This window comes from Macaca mulatta, chromosome 1, assembly GCF_049350105.2.
Source record: "Macaca mulatta isolate MMU2019108-1 chromosome 1, T2T-MMU8v2.0, whole genome shotgun sequence".
Classification (NCBI taxonomy): Eukaryota; Metazoa; Chordata; class Mammalia; order Primates; family Cercopithecidae; genus Macaca; species Macaca mulatta.
Genome location: NC_133406.1, coordinates 156,022,123 through 156,047,301, shown reverse-complemented (window position 1 = coordinate 156,047,301; position 25,179 = coordinate 156,022,123). Strand labels below are relative to the sequence as shown.

General features: G+C 36.1%; 1 protein-coding gene across 1 annotated transcript in view; it reads left to right on the top strand.

Annotated features, from left to right (window-relative positions):
• SPATA1 (spermatogenesis associated 1) overlaps positions 1–25,179 on the top strand; it is a 60,272-nt gene that overhangs the window by 17,235 nt on the left and 17,858 nt on the right. Inside the window, exons 5-10 of the mRNA XM_028831926.2 lie at positions 2,609–2,662; positions 2,758–2,989; positions 10,117–10,231; positions 10,970–11,027; positions 21,138–21,240; positions 22,509–22,634. Of these exons, the coding sequence (XP_028687759.1) occupies positions 2,609–2,662; positions 2,758–2,989; positions 10,117–10,231; positions 10,970–11,027; positions 21,138–21,240; positions 22,509–22,634 (688 nt within the window). The remainder of the gene's footprint in view (positions 1–2,608; positions 2,663–2,757; positions 2,990–10,116; positions 10,232–10,969; positions 11,028–21,137; positions 21,241–22,508; positions 22,635–25,179) is intronic.

Genomic DNA, 25,179 nt, shown 5'->3' with positions numbered 1-25,179 from the left:
ACAGAGTTTCACCATGTTGGCCAGGCTGGTCTAGAACTCCTGACTTCAGGTGATCTGCCTGCCTTAGCTTCCCAAAGTGCTGGGATTACAAGTGTGAGCCACCATCCCTGACTAGTGTCAACTATTATTTACTGAACACTCTTATTTGTAGTTTCTATGACTTAGTGGGCAGAATACTCTAAGTAGAAAGTATTCCTAGCTTAAGTTTCAAATCTAACAAGCCATCAGATCTCAAAGTTTCTGGTCTCTCATATCTATATAAATTTTATTTCCTTAAGATTTTCTATATTTAAACTCTTTAAAATGCAGCATATTCTTATTTCACTCTCATTAACAGATTATATCATTATTATGTGTTTATGTGAATATTTGCTTAACATCTAACTCTACCATTAGATTATAGTTCCTTGTGGGGAGGAACTTCATTTTATTCACCATTGTATTTATAACCAGTGCCTAACAAGGTGCTTTGCACTAGAGGTGTTTAAATGTTCACTGAACAAATTAAATCATGAGTGAGAATGGAAAAAATAGGCATTTTCTTCCAAAGTACTACTATAATTTTCTGTGTGAGATTCTTGGGATCAGTAGCTAAATTTGAAGAGGTTTTGGTCATCAGAATTCTATTTAGTATAACTTTTGGCAAATTAATATTAATTTACTGATCAGTTAGTTAGCTTTCCTCAAACAGGGAAGAAAATTAACAATTCTCATAATTTTTTGTTCTTTTTCATGATATGTATATGTACAAAATATCAATCATAGAATCCCAGATTGGAAGGGACTTTCTAAGTAATTGAGGTCAATTTCTAAAATCCTTGTACTATTTTATTATTTTAAACAAATATTTATTAATGTTTTTCTATATACAAAACTAGAAAAGAACTAGATATAGATCTTGCCCTCAGAGTGCTCAGTGTAGTGATGAAGATTAAAATACATAAAATAAATAAATAAAATATCATATTTTATATATTCAGAAGAAAAGGAGATTACTTCCAGCAGGGGAAGAGGGGAGGTAGAAAACTTTGAGGAAGAAGCAATATTTCAGTTTGGATCCTAAAAGAAAAATATTTGTTCTTGCAAAGATGAAGGGTGAGAAAAGCTTTGTGAACAGAGAAAACAGGATAAGCACAGAAGTAGAAATGCAGACAACTCAGAAATAATAAATGGTACTGTTTTTAGTGGAACATTGACTACATGAAAGGAAATAGTGGGATGCAAGTTATAAAGTCATTTGTTGAAGTTCTCAAATGCCAGATTTGTAGTTTGGATTTTTTCTTGAAACCATGGAGTTTTTGACTAAGAGTGACATGATCAGAACCTTCAGGAAAATTAATTGGGCCTCACTGAGAAGGATGGATTGAAGTGAGGAGGCAAGAATTTCAGTAAGAAAGTTGTACAGTGGTTCAGGCAAGAGATAATGAGGGCCTAAGGAACAAGCTGCCTCTCAAATTTCATCTATGACCATTTTCTCCTTGGTTTCATACTTCAGCTATAAAAATCTTCCTTTGGTCCTCAAATATGGCAGACTCATTTCTGATTTTTGGCTCTTGCACTTGCCTAGAAATAATTTCTCCCTGATTTTCAGATAGCTGGCTGTTTCTTTTCATAATTCAGGACTTAGCTCAAGTATTATCTTTTCTGAAAGGCCTTCCCTGACCAACTAGTTTTCAGACATTCTTTCTTCAAGTTACTCTTTATTACATCACTCTATTTTCTTTTCATAAAACACATATCACCATCCTAAATTGGGTTTATTTAGTTATTTAATATCTGCTTTCCCAAGTAGAACATAAGCTCCATGAAAGCAGAAATTTTGCCTTATTTATCATTGTATCCATACCATGTAGAACACTGCCTGACAGATAGTATGCCCTCAATATTTGTGTTTTGTTTTTGAGACAGAGTTTCCCTCTGTTGCCCAGTCTGGAGTGCAGTGGTGCACTCTCAGCTCACTGCAGCCTCCACCTCCCAGGTTCAAGCGATTCTTCTGCCTCAGCTTCCCGAGTAATTGGGGGAGCCAGCACACCTGGCTGATTTTTGTATTTTTAGTAGAGATGGGGTTTCGCCATGTTGTCCAGGCTGGCCTCGAACTCCTGACCTCGAGTGATCTGCCCTCCTTGGCCTCCCAAAGTGCTGGGATTACAGGCGTGAGCCACCACGCCCAGTCCCCCAATATTTGTTAAATAAATAAATAAATAACAAATGAACTCTATGGGTTGAATATGTAGGAAATAAAATAAAGTTTACTAAGTTGGACTCTAGGGTCAGATGACCTGGTTTTGAATCCCAACCTGGAAATTTCCTAGGTATACAATCTTTACTGAGTGTAAAGCACTTAGAATAGTGCCAGGGACATAGTAAGTCCATGTAAGTGATAGGCATAGTTATTATTAATAAATGACATAGAACTTCTATTATGTTTGATACAGTGAATAAAAGTAACATTATATTCATTTCTAGAATCTAGCAGTAGTTACTAGCTTTTAAATTTGATTTTTATATTTGCCACAAATACATGCCTTCTGCAAAAAAAGTAGAGGTAAAAATAATTGGAAAAAAAATGTAGCAACAGTTTTAATTTTTTCTCATTACTTATTTCTAGGTGAAGGAAAAGCAAGAATCAGAACTGAAACTCAAATCATTTGCTCCTCCATATGTATGTAATGTGACATTTTAAACTTATGCTAATTTTTAACTTACAGCACTGCTTTTAATTACAAACTAACTTTTAAAATTTCCTATATGTTTTAGGCTCTTCAACCAGAATTATATTTGCTTCCTATAATGGACCATTTAGGAAATGTTTATTCACCATCATCAACAGTTATTCTAGATGAGCGGCAGACTAATAATGGTGCTAATGAGGCTGATGGAACAATCCACAGACCAATTAGTGTAACTTTATTCAAGGAGGAACTTGGAAGAGATCCCAGTTTGTTAGAAAACACTTTGAAAGAGCTTCCTAACAAGAATCAGGAAGAAGGTGATTTTAAACTGGAATGGGAAAAAGAAAGAGGCTATTATAGTACATTTTAGCAGTAAGTCTGTAAGCAAACCCTGAGCAAACCTAGCCTTACAAATATAGGCAGTATAAAAAGAAAGCTACAATTCCACTTGGGGATTTCTAAAAAAATAATTTTGCCAGATGGGAGGAAAAGAAAACAATTTAAGTACTATGTTAAAATAAAAACAAAATCAAAATAGTTACAACACTTAAATGAACATTACCACCTTTACTTCTTTTTTAATAAAGTAGTTTTAGATAAAAGTAAAGCTACAGGGAAAGAGAAAGGAAAGATGACTGCATAAAACTTTGATATGACTCAGAGACCAGAAGGGTCAGGAAAACAATATCAAACCAACACAAATAACAACAAAAACAAAACTTTAATGTTGGGGATCATATGTATTTCAAATAATGTTAAAATTTTTATCTGATTACACCTATCAATTTACTAATAATTACTAATAATTTGATTCTTCAAAAGTGATAGGGGCCAGGAGTGGTGGCTTATACCTGTAATAAGCACTTTAGGAGGCCAAGGTGGGTGGATCACTTGAGCCCAGGAGTTTGAGACCAGCTTGGGCAACATGGCAAGACCCTGTCTCTATAAAAAAATGCAAAAGTTAGCCAGGTCTGATGGCACATGCCTGTAGTCCCAGTTACTCAGGAGACTGAGGTGGGAGGATTGCTTAAGCCAGGGAGGGGGAGGTTGCAGTGAGCTGAGATCGCACTATCAGCCTCCAGCCTGGGTGACAGAAAGAGACCCTGTCTCAAAAAAAAAAAAAAAAAAAAAGGTAATTTAAAATGTTTACATAAAAATTAAACTCAGGCTGGGCGTGGTGGCTCACTCCTGTAATCCCAGCACTTTGGGAGGCCGAGGCGGGCAGATCACGAGGTCAGGAGATCGAGACCATTCTGGGTAACATTGTGAAACCCTGTCTCTACTAAAAATACAAAAAATTTGCCGGGCATGGTGGCAGGTGCCTGTAGTCCCAGCTACTCAGGAGGCTGAGGCAGGAGAATGGCGTGAACCCAGGAGGCGGAGCTTGCAGTGAGCCGAGATAGCGCCACTACACTCTAGCCTGGGTGACAGAGCGAGACTCCGTCTCAAAAAAAAAAAATTAAAATTAAAATTAAACTCACTGAGCATCTAACTGGTGTCAAGTAATAAACAGTAAATATTAAATGCGCCTAAGATGAAAGCAAGTACTAACTTTGGAACATTGTTGGGTTTAGCATAAATTTAGAATACAAGAAATGTAACTGATTAAGAACTACTATATTCTACAGCTTTAATAGATGTCTTTAGTCAACATCTGGGGGATGCATTTCATTTGTAAATGTTTAGTATATCTGCTTTTCCTTCACAGTTTATTTTTTAATGTAATATGGTAAAAAAGTTAAAATTAAACTAATTTTTTTCCTATTGATTCTTAGACTATAGTCAACTTTATTTATATGCTTTAAATGAGAGGACAGTGTGTTCAATTTTAAAAGTTCTAGAAACATCAGTAAGTATAAGGAAGAAAATAAGTATAAAGTATACTTTTACTAATAAATGTAAAGAAGAAAATAAAGACTGACAATAATTTTACTACTCAGAGATTACTACTACTTAGAATTCTGATGTATATTCTTCCAGTTATTTTTTAGTTCTTATATATAAATAATATGTGTTTTTATTTTTCAAAAATGAAGACACATAGACTCTTAAAGCCTCTTTTATTTTAAAATATAAACATTTCATATCAATAAATATAGATCTATGTCATTATAGAATTCCCTATGTCATAATTTACTTCCCCAACCCTTTATTAATGTTTCTGTTATCATGTATAGTGCAATGAGCAACATTTTTTTTTTCTTTTTGAGATGGAGTCTCGCTCTGTTGCCTAGGCTGGAGTGCAGTGGCACAGTCTCAGCTTGCTGCAACCTCTCACTCCCAGGTTCAAGCAAATCTTCTGCCTTAGCCTCCCTAGTACATGGGACTACAGGTGTGCACCAACATGTCCAGCTAATTTTTGCATTTTTAGTAGAGATGGGGTTTCACCATGTTGGCCAGGGTGGTCTCAAACTCCTGACCTCAGGTAATCCACCCACCTTGGCCTCTCAAAGTGTTAGGATTACAGGCGTGAGCCACCGCTCCAGGCCAGAGCAACACTTTTCTAAATGCAGTTTCGTGCATTTGTCCTATTATTATTTTTAGAAGTTTAACTGCTGTTTCTAAGGTAATGTAGTATTGTTGTCATTGTTCCTAGACCTTCCAACCTTGTTTGTTTTTCTCTGGTCACACTTCTTCCTTCTCCACTAGAGATAACTACTGCTTTGATATTTGTGGTAATCGTTTTCTTACTTTTCTTTTGCTTTCTGTATTTTGAAGCTCTGTTATTAGGTGCATGCATATTTAGGATTATTATGTCTTCTTGATAAATTGACCCCTATTTCATGTAATGTTTCTCTTTATCTCTGGTGGTAGTACTTATTTTGAATTATTTTCTTAACTTTAATTTGTGGTTTATCTTTTTACACTATGATTCTTTTGATCATAAGAATTCCTTGTAGTTTTACAACTGAGATATATATCCCTTGATAATATAGTTTAGTTATGTCTGTTTTGAATTTTATTTATGTATATCATTTTGAACTTGAGTAAGAGAAACTCAACATTGTAAGAGTCAACCATACCGTCACATGTAACACTATTTCTTTTCATTGTTGTGCTATTCCATTTTATATTCATACAATTTATTTCCATTACAATTTATTCATCTATTCTATGGCTGATGGACATTTGGTTTGTTTGCAGCTTGGGACTATTACAAATATCCTGTTATGTACATTTTTGTACACAAGTCCTAAATGTGCATGTGCAAGAGAATTGGCATTGTTTGTTGTTAATGTTCATGTACATGTTCAACTTCACTAAACATCCATGTGTCTTCCAAAGCGATAGTACCCAGCAGCAATGTCTAAAAGTTCCTATTGAACCATAATCTTGCCATTATGTCATATATTTTCTGTCTTCTTGTTTCTCTGCTCCACATTCTGGAAAAAATAAAGAATGAGGGAGTATAGATTTCTTCCAAATGCATTTCCAGTTATCCCAAAATATCATTCATTCCCTCCCCACTGATTTCAAATGGTACCTTTGCCACACTATATATATAAATATATATATATATTCATACCTATATTCTTATATATACAAGACCACTTTCAGACTTTATCCATCTTCTGAACTAGTACTGACATTAATATTTTTTATATATCTGGCAGGGTGATTTCCCATTCGATATTATTATTCTTTATTGTGAGGTTCAAAATTGGATATCATATGTAAAACTGCTTTGTATCTGTAAATCGCCACACAAATAAATATAAATAATTTTTTCAATAGTTTTGGTTTGAACTTTTATTTCCTCTGTGGTTTATTTGTCATTTTGTTGGAAAGAAATCCAGTTTTTAAAAATTTTTATAAATATTATAAACTCTTTGAGGACAAGGATTTATTGCTGCTTACTCAGAGTCAAACACAGTGCCTAGACCACAGTCCTGAATAAATATTTGTTGAAAATTAATAACTGTCTTAACATATCAATGAGTAAATATGTAATCAATTACTGTGTTCTTAGACAGTAACTGTAATGGTACAAAAATGATAACAGATGCTATCCCTTCTGAAACATGACATTTTAGAGAAGAAATTTATAATAAATAATAAAGTTTGGGGAGAATGTAGGTAATATGTTTTTGTTTTTGTTTTTGTTTTTGTTTTTGTTTTTAGAGGGAGTCTCGCTCTGTTGCCAAGCTGGAGTGCAGTGGTGCAATCTCAGCTCACTGCAACCTCCGCCTCCCAGGTTCTAGCAATTCTCCTGCCTCAGCCTCCTGATAGCTGAGATGACAGGTGCCTGCCACCACACCCAACTAATTTTTGTATGTTTAGTAGAGACGGGGTTTCTCCATGTTGGCCAGGCTGGTCTCAAACTCCTGACCTCAGGTGATCCGCCCGCCTCGGCCTCCCAAAGTGTTGGGATTACAGGCATGAGCCACTGCGCCTGACTGAAGCCTAAACTTTTTTTTTTTTTTTTTGGAGATGGAGTCTCGCTCTGTCCCCCCAACTGGAGTGCAGTGGCACAATCTCACCTCACTGCAACTTCTGCCTCCTGAGTTCAAGCGATTCTCCTGCCTCGGCTTCTTGAGTAGCTGGGACTACAGGCACACGCCACCACGCCCGGCTAATTTTTTTGTATTTTAGTAGAGACGGGGTTTCACCATGTTGACCAGGCCAGTCTTGAACTCCTGAGCTCAGGCAATCCGCTGGCCTGGGACAGGCAGTCCGCCCATCTCGGCCTGCCAAAGTGCTAGGATTACAGGCGTGAGCCACCACGCCTGGCGGAGCCTAACCTTCTTCAGATGGCATAGAGAACTCTTCAAACCCAGGGCTACAGCGTATGGCCATGGAGATTGTTTAGTGCCTATCTCCAGAAGGCCTCCTTCTCATAGATCATGATATGAATGAAGCTTTCAGGATTTACTTAATGTTGGGGTTAGTTCAGTAATTTTTTTCTATTATTATTAGTAGTAATACTACTGTTATAATAGTATGAGATTAGGAAAGGGAGGGAGAGAAGTACTATGAACTGGTACTTCTGGAGAGGTAGGTAGCGACTTGAGCTACAAGAGCCTTGCTTGCAAAGCTAAAGAGTTTAGTAGGTAATGGGAAGCAATCTGAAGTTTTTAACTGAGTGGCATGATTGGATTTTAGTTCTAGAAAAACAACTTAGGTGACAAGATGGAAAATAGACTTACGGACTAAGAAAATGGCAATGGGATATAAATCAGAACTTAAGAAACTTCTCAGGATTGGACAGTGTGCTAGGTGCTTTACATGCATTATGCCATTTTAGAGATAAGGAAAGAGAAGTTAGAGAAATAACTTACCTAAAGTCATACATGTTATGGCCATGCCAGGGCTTGAGCTCTTGTGTGTCTGACTAAAGCCCATGCTTTATAACACTGTGCTAGAGTCATACTGAACTTTTCATTATGGATAAAAATGCTTCACACATTATTAGTATTCTGCTCCTTGCACATACCTTATTCTTTGCTTAAATTCCTCTTGCTCCCTTCTTTGCCACCAAACAGCTCATAGTTCAAAACTTAGTTTCACAGTTATCACTCCCTTTTCTGTGACTCTATCATATTTTAAACATATATTTGCTGGAGTTCTCAAAACACTGAGGTCTACATTATTGTTTCTTTTTATGGGTGGGTAGGGAGAGTTGTAGTTTACTATTAGCTTTTACACATTTGGTACGTCCATTTTTTATTCATTTTGCATTATATAGATCTTTTCTGTTTTTTTGTTTTGTTTTGTTTTATTTTTTGTTTGAGACAGGGTCTCTTTCCAGCCCAGGCTGGAGAGCAGTGGCACAATCTCAGCTCACTGCAGTGTCTGCTTCCTGGATTCAAGCTATTCTCCTGCCTCCGCCTCCCAAGTAGCTGGGATTACAAGTGTGTGCCACCACACCTGGCTAATTTTTGTATTTTTAGTAGAGACAGGGTTTTACCATGTTGGCCAGGCTGATCTTGAACTCCTGACCTCAAGTGATCTACCTACCTCGGCCTCCCAAAGTCCTGGAATTACAGACGTGAGCTGCCACACCCAGCCTCTGTTTGTTGTTCTTAAGTGACAATGTCAATGCCAGGTGGGTAATAAATTGTAGCAGCCAAACAAAAACCAATATGGGCTCCAGGTCGCACAATATTGTGGCAAGTCTTTTTTGTTTGTTTGTTTGTTTTGTTTTTGTTTTTGTTTGAGACAGGATCTTGCTCTGATGCCCAGGTTGGAGAGCAGCGGTGTGATCATGGCTCATGTAGCCTCAACCTTCCAGGATCAAGACATCCTCCCACCCCAGTCTCCCAAGTAGCTGGGAACACAGGCATGCACCACCATGCCTGGCTAATTTATTTTTGTAGAGGTTTTTAAATTTTTGTAGAGATGTTGCTCAGGCTGGTCTTGAACTACTGGGCTCGAGATACCCTCCTGCCCAGCTTCCCACAGTGCTGGGTTTATAAGCATGAGCCACCATGCCCAGCAACAACCCTTGTAAAATGACTTTCAAATATTAATTTGGCTCACTTATTCTTTTCTGAATTAAAAAAATTGATTTCTCCAAGGGAAAAAAACTGCATTAATACTGCCAGGTTCATGGATCTTTTGTTTATATAGACCATGTAGAACATTAGTGTTAATATTTCAAAGATGGATTGTGTAGTTTTTCTATATTGAGAAATGCTGTTAAAATGAAGGGAGATTTTATCAATGAAAATGTATGTGAAATAAAAATGACATTTTATGTTCTGTATTTATACCAGCATTTTCCAGAGAAGGTTCCTCAAAGCACTGTTTCAAAAACTGCTTTGGCAAATTGTTTGTAAAGACAATTAAGGCCGAACGCAGTGGCTCATGCCTGTAATTTCAGCACTTTGGGAGGCCAAGGTGGGCATATCACCTGAGGTCAGGAGTTCAAGACGAGCCTTGCCAACCTGGTGAAACCCTGTCTATACTAAAAATACAAAAATTCGCTGGGCGTGGTGGCACATGCCTGTAATCCCAGATACTTGGGAGCCTGAGACAGGAGAATCACTCAGACCTGGGAGGCGGAGGCTGCAGTGAACCAAGATTGCACCACTGCACTCCAGCCTGGGCGACAGAGCAAGTCTCTATCTCAAAAAAAAAAAAAGACAATTAAATTTCAGGAAACCCCCATCTTACCTACTAGCTCTTGCAGACTTAGTTGTACACAGAGACAGACAAACCCTTCAATCGGAGTGAATGTGTGTGTAGGGGATTGTGTTGCTGTTTGATATTGCTTAATTCAACATTTCCCAAGCTGAATTAACCAAATAATTTCCTTTTCACATAAACTAGTATTTCATGAAATTCACTTTGGAAACTGTTGACTTGTATCTATATAGGAAAGTACATGGGGATTCTGAAATCTAGGATAAGATTATAATGTATACATATAAAAACAAAAGTTTATTTTAGTATTTTCTTAACATTCTGAACTTTATTTGCCATGGATGACTATCAACATCAGCTGGGGGAAAAGCCACTGCGGAAAAAAGCCAGATTGCAAAAAATCAAATTAGAAATTCTGAGTTGCCAAGATCATTGGAAGATTCAAATAATGATTGCTTTGGCACCAAAAAAAGGTAATTAGTATAGATGCTGATTCCATATGCCATAATCTAAACAATAAGAAAAAGAGTAACCTATTCAGAGTACTGTTATAAAGACTTTTACTTAAAGATATGAGTGAAATTAGTGATATTTTAATTAAAAGTTCTTGATTCAGATCTTTACTGTTTTTTTGCCAACATTCTTCTCCAAGATAATGAGGGATGATTCATAGCCTAAATTTATTTCTATTGTAATACTTTTATCATTGGGACAACTTGATGACAGAAAAATTTCTTTGTTTCCCTTCATTAGAACTAATTATCCTGCCTCTCCTAAGTTCTTGGTTATATGTAAACTAATCAATATGCTTGATTTTCACACTGGTATCATTTCATTCAAAATTGTAGTAGTTAGACAAGAGTTTTACACAGTCTTTTGAAATTAAGATAAGGGTTTTTATAAACAGTTATTCACAAAAGAACAATAAACAAATATGTTTCTAAAATTTCAAGTAATTTTATCTTGCTGTAGATATTGAACTAGAATTTAGTTATAATATAGTGAAATATGATTTTATTACTCATACTAAATTGTAGCTTTACATGGATTACTAATGAATCTGAAAGGACATATGATAATGGTCTCAGGCTGACTTTGAAAATTTTCAACATTTGTGTTTATAGAGCATCAAATAAAATACATAAAATATGAAAAGCTAATATTCATGGGATCATGTTTTAATGACTTTCAAACCTGTCATTTCCTTTAAGTCAGTGTCTTTGGGAAAATGAAGATGATACAGCTATCAGTAGAAGACAGGACAATCAGGTACTATTTTAAATTTTTTGTTTAAATATGGTATTGCAACATTATAATATTTTTACTAAGATTAAACTGAATCTGCAGATTAAAATGTCTAAGTTTTCCAGGAACATACTTCTAATATTATCAATAGTAGTTCAATTTTTCTGTTTTTATAAATAAGGTAACAATATGCCCAAATGAGAAGGGGGAAAAGTTATCCACCAACACCTTTTTGGATTATCTTCTCAAATTTTATTACTAGTTTTAAAGGTACATCAAACTGCACTTAACTAGCAACTTTCATAGCTAATTTGTAATTTAATATATTAATACCTGTACTTGATTAACTTGTCTCTTTAGAACAGAATTATATAGTGTGTTAAGAAGCAGTATAGTAGTAAATTGTTTATGTTATAGTTACTAGCTGTGTGATCTTGGGTATGTTACCTAATTTGAATTGCGCTGGGTTAAATGAGTTAATGAACACTATTCACATCACCAGTTTATTCTCAAGAAATGATGGAAAGACTAGGAGAATTTTGCAGATATTTGCAGGATGAATTTAGGACAGTCTTAAGAATAACAATACTAATTTTAATAATAGCTATCAATGAGTATCAACTACCAGGCACTATTCTAAGTATTTTACACATACTGACTCATTTAATCCCCATAAAAGAAACTCCATGAGATAGGTTATAGTTATCATTTCCATTTTGCAGATGAGGAAACTGAGGCACAGAAAGGTTCCGTGGCTTTCCCAGGTCATACATATAGTTAGTAAGTACTAGAGCTGGGCTTAGATCCTAAATAGTGTAGACTGGCTTCAGAGTTCATAGTCTTAACCATTTTAATAACTACCTACCTAAATAATACTACTAATAACATAGCAACAAAAAATTAGATAGCATTTATTGAGCCAATCACTGTTCTAAATGCTTTATGTATGTTAATTCATTTAATTCAACAACTATTTGTGGAGGTACTATTATCCTTATTTTCAGATGAGAAAATTAAAACACAGAAAGTTACATTAATGTTTCCATGGTTATGTCTTTCATACTCATTGGACAAAATTCCAAACATAGTTAATAAACCACAAACTTCAAATGAGTCTTTAATTCTGCCAACAAATATACTACATTTTCTTGGTCCATTACTATTCTTCTAGACACCTCTGTCATACTTTCTCCTCAAACAATCAAGACCTCCTTTCTCTTGAACTCTCAGTGATAATTTTTGTTAAATAGAGGTAATTTGAAGAGAACCACTAATCTCAAAATTTTATATGCAGAATTAGGTTGGGGTTGTGGTTCAGTTGAGATCCTCAGATACCCACTTACTACACCATTTGTTAAGACTTTATTTTTCCTATTGCATTATTCAAAACTCAGTTGACTCTATAAGATCTAGGACAACTTCTAGCCTCCCTTTCTGCTCAATGATTTTTTTTTATCCTTATGCCAATACCACATTATCTTCATTACTGAGGCTTTATAGTAGTTATTGTTATAAGATAGCGTAAGATTTCCAAGTTAATTTTTTTCAAGATCATTTTGGTGATTCTAGATTCTTTGTGTTTTTGTATAAATTTTAGAATCAGCTTGTCAATTTCTTACCACAAGACTACTGGAATTTTGAGTGAAATCACTGTGAATCTGTCAATCAATTTGGGAGGAAAACTTATATCCTAACTATACTGAATCGTCTAATCTATGAACACAGTATATTTCTCTATTTATGTCACTAGTTTCTTTCAGCAGTGTCTGTGGTTTTAGTGTATTGCTCTTAGATCTTTTAATATTACATTTATTTTTAGGTATTTGGTATTTTTGAAGCTTCTATAGAATGGTATTTTACAATTTTTATTTTCTAATTGTTGCTAATTTATAAAAATGTAATTGATTTTTATACATTGAACTTGTCTATTGAGATTTTGCTAAATTCAATTAATTCTATCAGGTTTTTTTTGTAGATTCTTCAGAACTTTCTACATACATATTCATGTCATCTGGGAATTAACAACAGTTTTACTCTTTCTTTCTATTTTTGTCATGAATTAAGTGTTTTTTCCTCCAGCTTTCTGAGTGTGAGAAGCTGTAATGGCAATAACAATGATGGCTTCTTGCTTTCAGCATAGTTCTGGTGATGGCCTCAGCAATGGTAACTTCACTAATGGAAACATCATTTTAGGAGACTACACCTAGAACCTGCTCCTCCAGTGTTTCTGATACACTTGATTTCCTTTATTACATTTCTTCCTGCTTAAACCTACACTGAACTGATTCAGTATTTGGTACGGAAAGTGTGATATGGGCCAAAAACTTTTACAAATGAGAATCTCAGACTGATTATTGCAAAAGAACTGCAATATTTTGTTAATCTGTGCTAGCAGAAACTTAGAAAAATATTATTGGGAATAGATTCAGAGCAGGAATGAAAGAATATAACTTTAAATTGGCTCAAGTTTAATAATATGGATACACTTATCAGAGATTCTGGATTTAATGTGCTAGCTGCAGCAACTGTGAGTGGTAAAAAACATTTTGCTAAATTGAGTGAGGCTGACAGAAACCTGGACAATATGGTGGTTCATACTGAGTAAATTTAGAATGCCAGGAATTTCTTGTTAAAAAGTAGAGCAAGAAATCTAAAGACTTTGGGAAATAAAAATGTTAAGAGAAGATTTATATCCACTTACTTCTTTAACCAGACATTGGGGAAATATATTGGAAAGGCAACGCCAGAATTCTTTTAAAAAACCTTATAGTGGCTGTTTTGTGTCACATGGAATGAAGACAGGACTATACTTGATTTCTTTTGTTTTTGTTTTTGTTTTTGGAGACGGAGTCTCACTCTGTTGCCCAGGCTGGAGTGCAGTGATGCCATCTCAGCTCACTCTAACCTCCGCCACCCAGGTTCAAGAGATTCTCCTGCCTCAGCCTCCCGAGTAGCTGGGATTATAGGCACCTTCTACCGTACCCAGCTAATTTTTGTAGTTTTAGTAGAGGCAGGGTTTCACCATCTTGGCCAGGCTGGTCTTGGACCCCTGACCTCATGATCCACCTGCATCAGCCTCCCAAAGTGCTGAAATTACAGGCATGACCCACCACGCCTGGCCTACTTGATTTCTTTAGAGATGACAGTATCCCTGATAGAAGCCAATTTACAGCATTTTACTATATAAGAGAAAACAGTACCAGAGTGATCGTAAGGATGTATGATTAAGAAATCCTTGACAATAGTTAATTGCCAAGGTGTCCCTAAGACTAATCATGATGTCCCTGAGACTGAAGTGGATAAGCGTACCAGTAAGCTATTGGTCTGTATAACCAAAAATTATTTTTAGTCTTCATAAATAGACATCTGCCTTGAATAACCACATGAATATTCACATCCCCTTATTAAATTACTAGACCTTAGCCAGTTTACATACCCAGAACTTATTGAGTGAAGGGGAGACCAGGTATCCTTGAGGAAAAACCCTGTCACTCAGCCACAACTATGGACTAAATTTCCTTACCTTCCTAAATTTCCTTTACCTTCCTTAAGGAGATGAGAGGTTGTTTACCCAGATGACTACAATGGGGAAAGGGAGGTACCCTTACTTTTCAGGATTCATGGCAATGGCTTTGATGTGATTCTGATCCTTAGGGACCTGAATAACTCTGTGTTCCACCAACAGGGTGGAGGTTTAGAGGGGTCAGATAGTAAGTGAAGTTTTGGCTAAATCAGTATTCTGGTGTGCTGAATGACTTTGCAAATTCTCCCTGTAGTCATTTCCTTAATTCATGAATGCATACTTTGAAGGACTTACTCAGCAAATGTCAGAATCCTCATAATGCCTCCCTGATGCTTGCAGCATGGGCAATAAGGAATGTTATAGTAGAGAGGGCCAAGTGAAATATGATAGAATGGCCTATTCCTTACCAAAATAGTAAACCAAAGCATTACCAACCTCCTGGAGGAACTGTGAGTTTTGTGCCATGATCAAAACTTGAAAATGGCAGAAAAGGTGATTCCTATGATAGCCACATTAAACTCACCTAGTTGGTCTGTGCAGAAGATTAATGGGCCTTAGTGTCAGGTGTAACAATTGTAGCTGCTACTCTTTACATCATCTCTTTATTAGAACAAATTATTACAGACTGATGCGCCTATTATGCCATTCTTAATCTGGAAAATGCGTTTTTCTTCATCCCAATTAGCAGAGAAAACCAAAAGTAACAAATAGGAATAGCAGTAGACCTTCAGTGTTTTGCCTAAGGGCTGTGTCAATTCTGGCTCCTTGTAATAATCTAGTTTATAGGCAACTTGACCATACCATGATCCCCTTGGACCTGATTAACGGGAAATACCAAATAATCTAGATACCTTAGGTAAGACATATGTTTTTTAGGGGGTAGGAGATAAGCTGCAAGAAAATTCAGGAGTCAATCAATTCAGAGAAATTTCTGGGAGCTCCATGATCTGCGACATATTGAGGTATCCCCTTGCCCCAGCTACCATTGAGAATGAGAAAAAGCATTTTATGGACCTTTTTTGGAATTTGTAGAGAGATTTACTGCATTTGGATGTGCCGCTCTATTTTTTTTTTTAAACCAAGAGAATCAGAAGCCTGCCAACTTTTGAGTGGAACCTAAACAAGAGAAGGCTTGTAAGGTGATCCCAGAGGGATTGCAAGCAATGCTGCCACTTGTGGGGTTTTTGGTTTTGGTTTTGTTTTGATACAGGGTCTCATTCTGTCGCCCAGGCTGGAATGCAGTGGAGCGCTCACAGCTCACTGCAGCCTTGACCTCCCAGACTCAATCCATCCTCCCACTTCGGCCTCCTGAGTAGCTGAGACTACAGGCACATGCCACCACACCCAGCTAATTTTTGTATTTTTTGTAGAGTTGGGGTTTCTCCTTATTACCCAGGCTGGTCTCCAACTCCTGGACTCAAGCAATCAGCCCTCCTCAGCCTCCCAAAGTGTTGGGATTACAGGCATGAGCCACTGCACCCAGCCCACTAGTGTTTTAATGTCTGTCCAGATTATCCAATGATGCTTGATATATAGTAGATTGGAATACTGACTGGAGTCTGTACAAGCCCTCGCAAGAGAATCACAGCTCTAAGCCCTTGGATTTGGGAGCAAAGGCATACCATCTTCAGCAAATAATTGTTGTTATATTGTTGCTGGATACTTTTATTGTTTCCAAATTTTACCTATTATAAAGAGCACACACAAACAAGAGAGGAATATATACTTATGTGTAGAATTGCTGGAAAATGCCTATCTGTAACTTAATGCCAAAATATATTCCAAAATGATTATACAAATTTACACTGCCACTAGGAATCCAAGACATTTCCTGTTACTCTACATCCTCAATAATACATACTGTCTTCACATTTTAAAATGTTTTGCACTCTGGTGGATGCTTAATGCTATTTAACTGTGGTTTGAATGTTTTAATTTCCCTGGTTACCCTTACATTTTATGGATCCCATTTTGATAACCATTTTGTGGGGGGGATTACCTGTTTTAAGTATTTCTATTGGGTTGTCTGCCATTTATATCTGGTTAGTAGGAGTTTTTAATATGCTCTGGAAGATAGTCCTTTGATATTTATGTATGTTGCAAATATCTCCCTCTACTTTGTGGCTTGTCTATGATTTACCTTGCTGAATACATTAAGTATTCCATATTCTTAATTTTTTCCACATTCTCTCTGTCTTGGACTGAGAATGGTATGTTAGAATCTCCTTTTATTACTGTGTTACTATTTATGCTTATACCTCCTGTGGTTTCTGCTTTACGTGTTTCTATATGTTATTTGGCACAAAGTTGTTCTTATGTGAATATTATTACTTTTGCATTATGAAGCATCTTTCTTCAGCTCATTTAATGCCTTTTTGGCCTGAATTCTTCCTTACTGCATATCAAAATACTCTGCCTTCTTTTTGTTTGCATTTATTTGATATTCTCCATTCTCGACTCCCCTCGTTTTTATCTGCCTTTCTGAGTCACTTTGTTTTAGATAAATCTCTTATGTACAGCCTAGAGTTGGGTTTTGCTTTGTAAGCTAGTCTGAAAGTCTTTTTTATTTAGTTAGATGAGTTATGTCCATTTATATAATTAATATGACATGTTTAGTCTCAGATTTGTCATTTTATTTTATATTTACTATGTGTCTTCTACTATTTATTTGGGGTTTTTTTTGTCCTCGTATTTAGAAAGATTTGTATTTTTGTTTTAATATTTACCTTTATAGTAATACACTTATGCTAGTATTTTTGGCCCCTCTTTTTTCCTTTTTTAAAAATTGATACTTCTGCTTTTGATTTCGTATCTCTAAAATTATGCTCTGACTCCTCCTTGTTATATTCGAGGCAATCAGAAAACTTGTTCTACTTTCACCTTTTTCCCTCCCTTTTCTTCTCATTTATTTTCAGTTTGTGTTATTTCTACTTTGTCAAGCAATATAACATTTTTGTACTGTTCACTTAGTCCTATCCCCTCACTTTTGTTTTAGCTCAGAACTATAATTAAATATGTTCAACACTTAACTGCCAATTATTTTGCAGAAGATTTTTCAGTGATTTCTTGGTTGGATGAAACTCAACCTATACTAGGAAAAGACCCTGAGCACAATATTCCCTTAGTTCTTGCACATTTAAAACTTTCTCTAAAGCAAGGATGGGCAAACATGATGGTCTGCATCATGCTTAGTAAGGCCTGTGAGCTAGGAATGTGTTTTATGTTTTTAAAGAGTTGAAAAAAAGAGGAATATATGACAGAAACCATATGTGGCCCACACATATTTATTTCCTCTCTGGCCCTTTACAAAAAAAGTGTGCTAATGCCTGCTCTAGAGCCTTCATACTTTACTACTTGAAGGATAGCTTGAATGGCTATAAAATCCTTGGCTTGTTTCCCTTGAGTTTCTTGTAAATATTGCACTGCTGATGTCTTGCTTTATATGTTACTATTTAGAAGTGTGCCAACTTGATTTTCTTTCTTTGTAAACAGACTTGAGTATTTTTGCCTGGAAGGTCAGAGAATTCCTTTAATGTGTAATAGTTTTAGCAGGCTATATCTCAGTTGAGAATTGTAGGTCAGATTTTTCTAGGTACACAGTGGGCCCTTTCAATATGAAAATCAGAAATCAGACATTGTTTTATTTCAAGGATGTTTTCTAAAATTGTAATTTAAATAGATCTGTTTCATTGTTTTGTTTTGTTTTGTTTTTCTTTCAGGGGTAACAATTAGTCTTATCTTAGATCTTGTTTACCTTTATATCTGCCACTTTCATTCTGATCCATTTTACTTTTTTCATTATGTTTCACTTTCTTGGCTCCTTTTATTTCTATTCTGTGTTTTTCTTACTATATATTTGGTCATATATGTTCCATCTTGGACACCTGCTAATTTATTCATTTCTGAGACAATTTCTTTTTCTTTATTTCTTGAGTTTGGTCAATTTTCATTTCACACCTTCCTATTGTTTTCCATTTTTATTACAAATTTTAAAATTTCTGTTTTATAGTGTTCATTAATATCTGCAAATGCTTAGTTAATTATTTTTAATCTATGTTGGGAGCATTGTTAAGTTTTTCTCTGCTTCATGGTCGTGTTTGTTTTGATTTACTGCTCAGTTTTGAGGTTTTCTTCATAAGTAACTGCGTGAGTGCTAGATTATTTTACAGATGTTCATGTTTATTTGCATTGGATTTTTCCATTATCAGTAATAACAGGTGTTCTTACAGAGGAACAGGGAGTGAGTGGTGTTTTGGTGGCTTACTGTGTTTCTTAAATCAGGAGCACCCTCTTCTGTTACTGTAGTGAAATGCAGTTATTATTATTTTTTAAATTTTAATTTTAATTTTTTTGAGATGGAGTCTCACTCTCTTGCCCAGGCTAGAGTGCAATGGCACGATCTCAGCTCCCTGCAACCTCCGCCTCCCAGGTTCAAGTGACTCTTCTGCCTCAGCCTCCCGAGTAGCTGGGATTATAGGCACCCACCACCATGCCCGGCTCATTTTTGTATTTTTGTAGAGAAGGGTTTCACCATGTTGGCCAGGCTGGTCTCAAACTCCTGACCTCAGGTGATCCGCCTGCCTTGGCCTCCCTAGAAATGCAGCTATTTGTGTTTCTTTTTTTTTTTTATGTAAATGGGGCCTTTTGGGGAAATGGGTGTATTTTCTTTGGATTCTTTTCCACTAGCTTAGTTCAGTGGAGCTCTTGTCTTGGCTTTGTCTTGGCTATTTTCTTATTTTTTCTTACCAAACTGGCTCCCAAGGACATATCTCCCTTCCAAAGCATTTTCTTCTCTCCCAGACGCTATGTCTTCCCATGATTACTACCTCTGACTCCCTGTGTTTTTCAAATCCTTTCTTTTGAATTCCTCATAGAATCTACCAGGTTTTTTTTGTTTTTTGTTTTTTGTTTTTTGCTCTATTTTTCCACTTCAGGTAGAGCCCTCTCTTTCCAGACTAATTCGTGATTGGTATTTCCTATTATTTATGTACAGTGCTGACACATAGTCCACATCTGACTCTCTGCTCAGATGTGGGCTCCTGACCACACTCTGATCTAGTAGGCTTTATTTCCTCACTTATATGTAAAGGATTCTGTGCCCAAGTTATGTTGTAGGCATAAATTTGGGTGGTTTTACTTGGCTTCTTTTTATGGTAGTTTGGAAGATTTGTGGAGCAATTCTAATATAGGTGGCTGCCATTATCCTGTGGGATCTCAACTCTATAACATAACAAAATAAATAAGCTAGAAAAATAATGCAGTACTCTGCCCTTTATCTGTCATTCCAAGACCCCCTGTGGATGCCTGAAAACACAGATAGAACTCAACTCTATATATACTATATATACCCTATTTTTCCTATACATATATACCTATGACAAAGTTTAATTTATAAAGTAGGCCCAGTAAACAGTAACAAAAACAATAACTAATAATAAAATAGAACAATTATAACAATATACTATTATAAAAGTTACGTGACTGTGGTCTCTCTCTCTCTAAAAATATCTTATTGTACTGTACTGTGGGTAACTGAAAGCACAGAAAGTGAAACTACAGATAACAGGGACTAATTGTAAGACAAACAAAATAGAAGTGAGAGCTTGATGAAGATAAAAGTGAAAACTAATGAGGTACAGAAGCATAATTGAAAACAATTCAAGATCAATAAAGTGATAGTGGGACAAACATCAACATGGTAAGGCTTGAGGTAATTTATCAGAAAAGGGTAGATACTGTTCTCGCACTGCTATAAAAAAAAAAAAAAACCTGAGACTGGGTAATTTATAAAGAAAAGAGGTCTAATTGGCTCATGGTTCTGCAGGCTATACAGGAAGCATGGCATCATCTGTTTCTGGGGAGGCCTCAGAGAGCTTTCAGTCATGGTGGAAGGCAAAGGGGGAGCAAGGCTGGAGCAGGAGGAAGGGGTGGGGGAGGTGCCACACACTTTGTAAATGATCAGATCTCACGAGAACAAGATCTCACGAGAACAAATTCACTATCAGGAGAACAGTATCAATGGGGAAATCTGCCCCCATGATACAATTACCTACCACCAGGCCCCACTTCCAACAGTTGGGGATTATAATTCGACAGGATATTTGGATGGGTACACAGATCCAAATCATATCAGGTAGAAACACAAAAATTAGGAAAGATGGAGGCAATAGAAACACAAACACAGAGGAGATAAGATATATTAGAATAAAATGTAAAATTATCTGCTAAAATTTGACATGTGACAGAACTACCAATTTTCTAAGCAAATATAATCAAAATTGACTCAAGATGAAAACAGTATCAGTAGCCATCTTAGAAAATATTTAAAGTTATCATAACAGGTAACTGAGACCAGAAATCTTGGAAGGAAATCATGTTTAGAAAGAAAAATAACAGTTTTTTTTTTTTATTTTAAGTTTGAAGTACTTGTATGTAATGTCCAAGTAATAGAATACAGAGACTGGAACATGGGAGAGAATCTGTAACTATAAATACAAAATTTGGAGTTCATCACCACTACGTAAAAAGAATGCATTATCAAATACCAATGGGCAAGTGAAAAAAGAATGTGACAGTCTAGCCGATCTTACTCATTTCATGTTTGCTTACAGATAGGTGAAAAAGAGTACATCACCCTACCAGATCACCCTTCACTTCATTGTCAACCTGTTCTTTCTTCAAGAATAATTGATATCTCTTTATTACCAACTGAAAGTAAGTATAGTGCAATCATAAGTACAGATGATTCTGTGAGGTAAAGTAAATAATGTTAATGGGGAGTTATTGTTTAATGGGTATAGAGTTTCAGTTTGAGAAGATAAGTTCTGGAGATGGGGTGGTGGTGGTGATGGTTTCACAACAATGTGAATGTACTTAATGCAGCTGAACTGTAGATTTAAAAATAGTTTAAATGGTACATTTTGTTATGTAATATGTTCTACTACAATAAAAAAGTTAAATTATAGGAATTTTATTTTTATTTTTATTTTTTTTAGACAGAGTTTGACTGTGTTGCCCAGGCTAGAGTGCAGTGGCGCAATCTTGGCTCACTGCAACTTTCGCCTCCGGGTTCAAGCATTCTCCTGCCTTTGCCTCTGCGGACACTGGGACTACAGGTGCCCACCACCACACCTGGCTAGGCTAATTTTTGTATTTTTAGTAGAGACGGGGTTTCACTATGTTGGCCAGGGTGGTCTCAAACTCCTGGCCTCAAGTGATCCACCGGCCTTGGCCTCCCAAAATGCTGGGATTATAGGCGTGAGCCACAGCACCTGGCCCAGGAATTTTATATTTATTACTACATATGTTTAGTCATTAACATTATTTCATTTTAAAATATATATTCTGGCCGAGCATGGTGGCTCATGCCTATAATCCCAGCACTTTGGGAGGCTGAGATGGGTGGATCACAAGGTCAGGAGTTCGAGACCAGCCTGGCCAACATGGTGAAACCCCATCTCTACTAAAAATATTAAAAAAATTAGGTGTGGTGGCAGGTGCGTGTAGTCCCAGCTACTCAGAAGGCTGAGGCAGGAGAATCGCTTGAACCCAGGAGGTGGAAGTTGGAGTGATATATATATATATATATATATATATATATATATATATATATATTTTTTTTAAATATACATTTTCTATGTACAATTTAAGTACGATAATTTTGAATCCCGGATACATTTACCAAAAGAGTTAAACCAAAGCATATCAGCATAACTGCTTGAGCTTTACCTGTTTCTACACATATATGAAATGCAGGAAAAAAAACACTATTTTATAAATCCCCTTATATATCACTCTCGGAAACTAAAATGACTCCTTTGCATTTTCCACATGGTAAATGCTATACTGTGCAAGAAAAACAGTTTGGGATAAAATTTATTCTTGCTGCTTTAGACATTTTTAAGTTTTACACTCCATATTTTAGGATATGAGCCATCTTTCAGCTTTGAGACATTGACGAATATGAGTTATAATCTTTTTAGGAGAGAAGATTATCAAACAAATGAAACAAGTAAAGGAAGAAAGAAGGTATCTGGAAAGAAATAGAGAAGAACTAGCAAAAACAGTTGAAAAGCTATTTGAACAAAGCAAATTAAAACGATATCATGGTAAAGTTTATTACATACCTTTTATCACTATAAAGAAAACTTAAGTTTTACAGAATTAATCCTTTTAGAATAAATTTATAATTAATATTTACTGTGTTACTATTTTAGTTTAAGTGGTACATGATTAAGTTCAATATAGAAAACATGAAATTATTATCAACTCTATACAATAAATGCTTTACATAGGGTTTTAAAATTAAAACATATTTTCATAACTGAAACTCATTTACTTGTTTATTAATTCTTCTATTCATTTATCAAACCCCTGTTGAATCTGGCCACTATTCTAGGGGCTTAGGAAACACTATTAAGACAGACACAATCTTGTCCCTGCCCACATAGATCTTACAGTCCAGTGGGGAAATGATAAGCAAGTTAAGCATTAATGATACATCCTTGCCAGCATAGTGGCTCATGCCTGTAATCCCAGAACTTTGGGAGGCCAAGGCAGGCAGATCATTTGAGGTCAGAAGTTCGAGACCAGCCTGGCCAGCATGGCAAAACTCCGTCTCTACCAAATATACAAAAATTAGCCTAGCCGGGTGTGGTGGTGGGCACCTGTAGTTCCAGTGATTGCAGAGGCTAAAGCAGGAGAATGCTTGAACCCGGAGGCGGAAGTTGCAGTGAGCTGAGATTGTGCCACTGCACTCCAGCCTGGGTGACAGAGCAAGACTCTGCCCCAAAATATATATATATATTTTGTTATGTGATATGTTCTACTACAATAAAAAAGTTAAATTATAGGAATTTTATTTTATTTTATCTGACTCTGTTGTCCAGGCTAGAGTGCAGTGGCGTGATCTCGGCCACTATGATAAAGGAATTACACAGTTCTATGGATAGGAATATAAAGGAAGAACACCTAAATTAGATGGAAGAGATCAAGAGAGTCTTCCAGGAAAAGTGTTGGATATGCCAGGATCTGAAGTATGGTTCTTGGCTCTAGGTCTTTGGGCATGCTTTTCCCTCTGCCATCTACTTCTCCTCTTACCTTGAGGTACCCTCTTCCCAGTTTACCTGCCTATTTCCTATTAGTCATTCAAGAGCACCTTATATATTACTTACTGTAGAAGACTACTTTGAGTCCTTTGCACTCTTCTGTACTTAATTTTTTGACATGTGTATGTGTCTGCCTTGCTTTTAAAAGTCAGTGAATGAGGGAAGTTAAGTAAGTTTTCTTGCAGTACAATTAGAAACAGTGTTGTTAGGACTGGTGGACTGATGAGGCAGGATGAAGATAGTACATGATGGTGGCTTGAGAGTTGCTAAATGATTTGAGAGGCCTCCGTTTTGGGTTGTGTTTGAGGATTGTAAGGATAAAAGGTATCTATGGAATTAAGTGGTTTTAGGATTCTCAATTTACAGCAAAATTGTTTCAACACTAGAACTGACTGAAGGTTATAGACAGTGTCAGGAGATATTTCTCAAGATTCTGCCTTACAATGTGTTATCCTGAAAGTGGTAGCAATGAGTCAGCCTTGTTGTAGTGTTAAACAAGCAATTTTATCAGACAGATTTGAACAATGGACTGAAAATCACAGGACCAGGATTGTAACACCAAATCTGTCTTTTAGACAAGTTATTTCCCCTCTTTGTGCCTCACCTTTTCTGTTTATGAAATGGGAATGGTCCATCACTTCCTATTTCAACAGAAATATTTCAAGATAAAAGGTATGTATTGGCCATAAAATATTTATTGAGCCTACTACATGCCAGGCACTGTTTTAAATGCTGGGGATACAGCAGTGAACAAGACAGACATGGCCATGACCATAAGGAGCTTGCTTCCCTATGGGAAGAGACAGACAATAAACAAATAAGTAAGACAATATTAGCTTTGATCAGAGCTGAGAATTCAATTGAAAAGAGCATAGTAAAGAGTGATGAGGCAGGGAAGAGATGCTTTAGGTAGAATTTTCAGAGAAAGTATCTCTGAGAAGATTAAGATTTGATTAACAGGGAGGCAGGTACAAAGGGAACACTAAATATCAAGGTCAAGAAATAACAATGACCTTGTGGTATATTAAGGGCCTGAAATAAGACCAGTGCTGCTGAAACACTATGTAAGGAGAAATGTAGAGGGGGATGAAATCAGAAAGGTCAGCAAGGAATAGATGGGCCAAATCAAAGATTTTGGATTTTATTGTAAGCAAGGCAGGAAGCCACTAGAGGATTTTGAGCTAGGGATTTATATGATTTTTAAAAACATTTTAGAAAGCTCAGAATGACTGCTGTATAGAATACCCTGTACAGGGGCAAGAATGAAAGCAGACCAGTTAGAAAGAGCATGCAGATTTCTTGGTAAAAGATGATATTGACTAAGGATATAGCATTGAAGAAGGTGGAATGTGCTAGATGCTAGAAGTATTTTGGCAGTAATACTGGTAGAAGTTGCTAAGGGATTGGATAATAGAGCATGAGATAAATAGCCAAAATCTTGAGCTAAAGTTCCATATAGCTATATAATTTTAATTAAATCACCTTATAAAGTAGAATTTTTAAATTTGAAATTTTTGTTTCTATGATAATCTAAAAGAAAGAAACT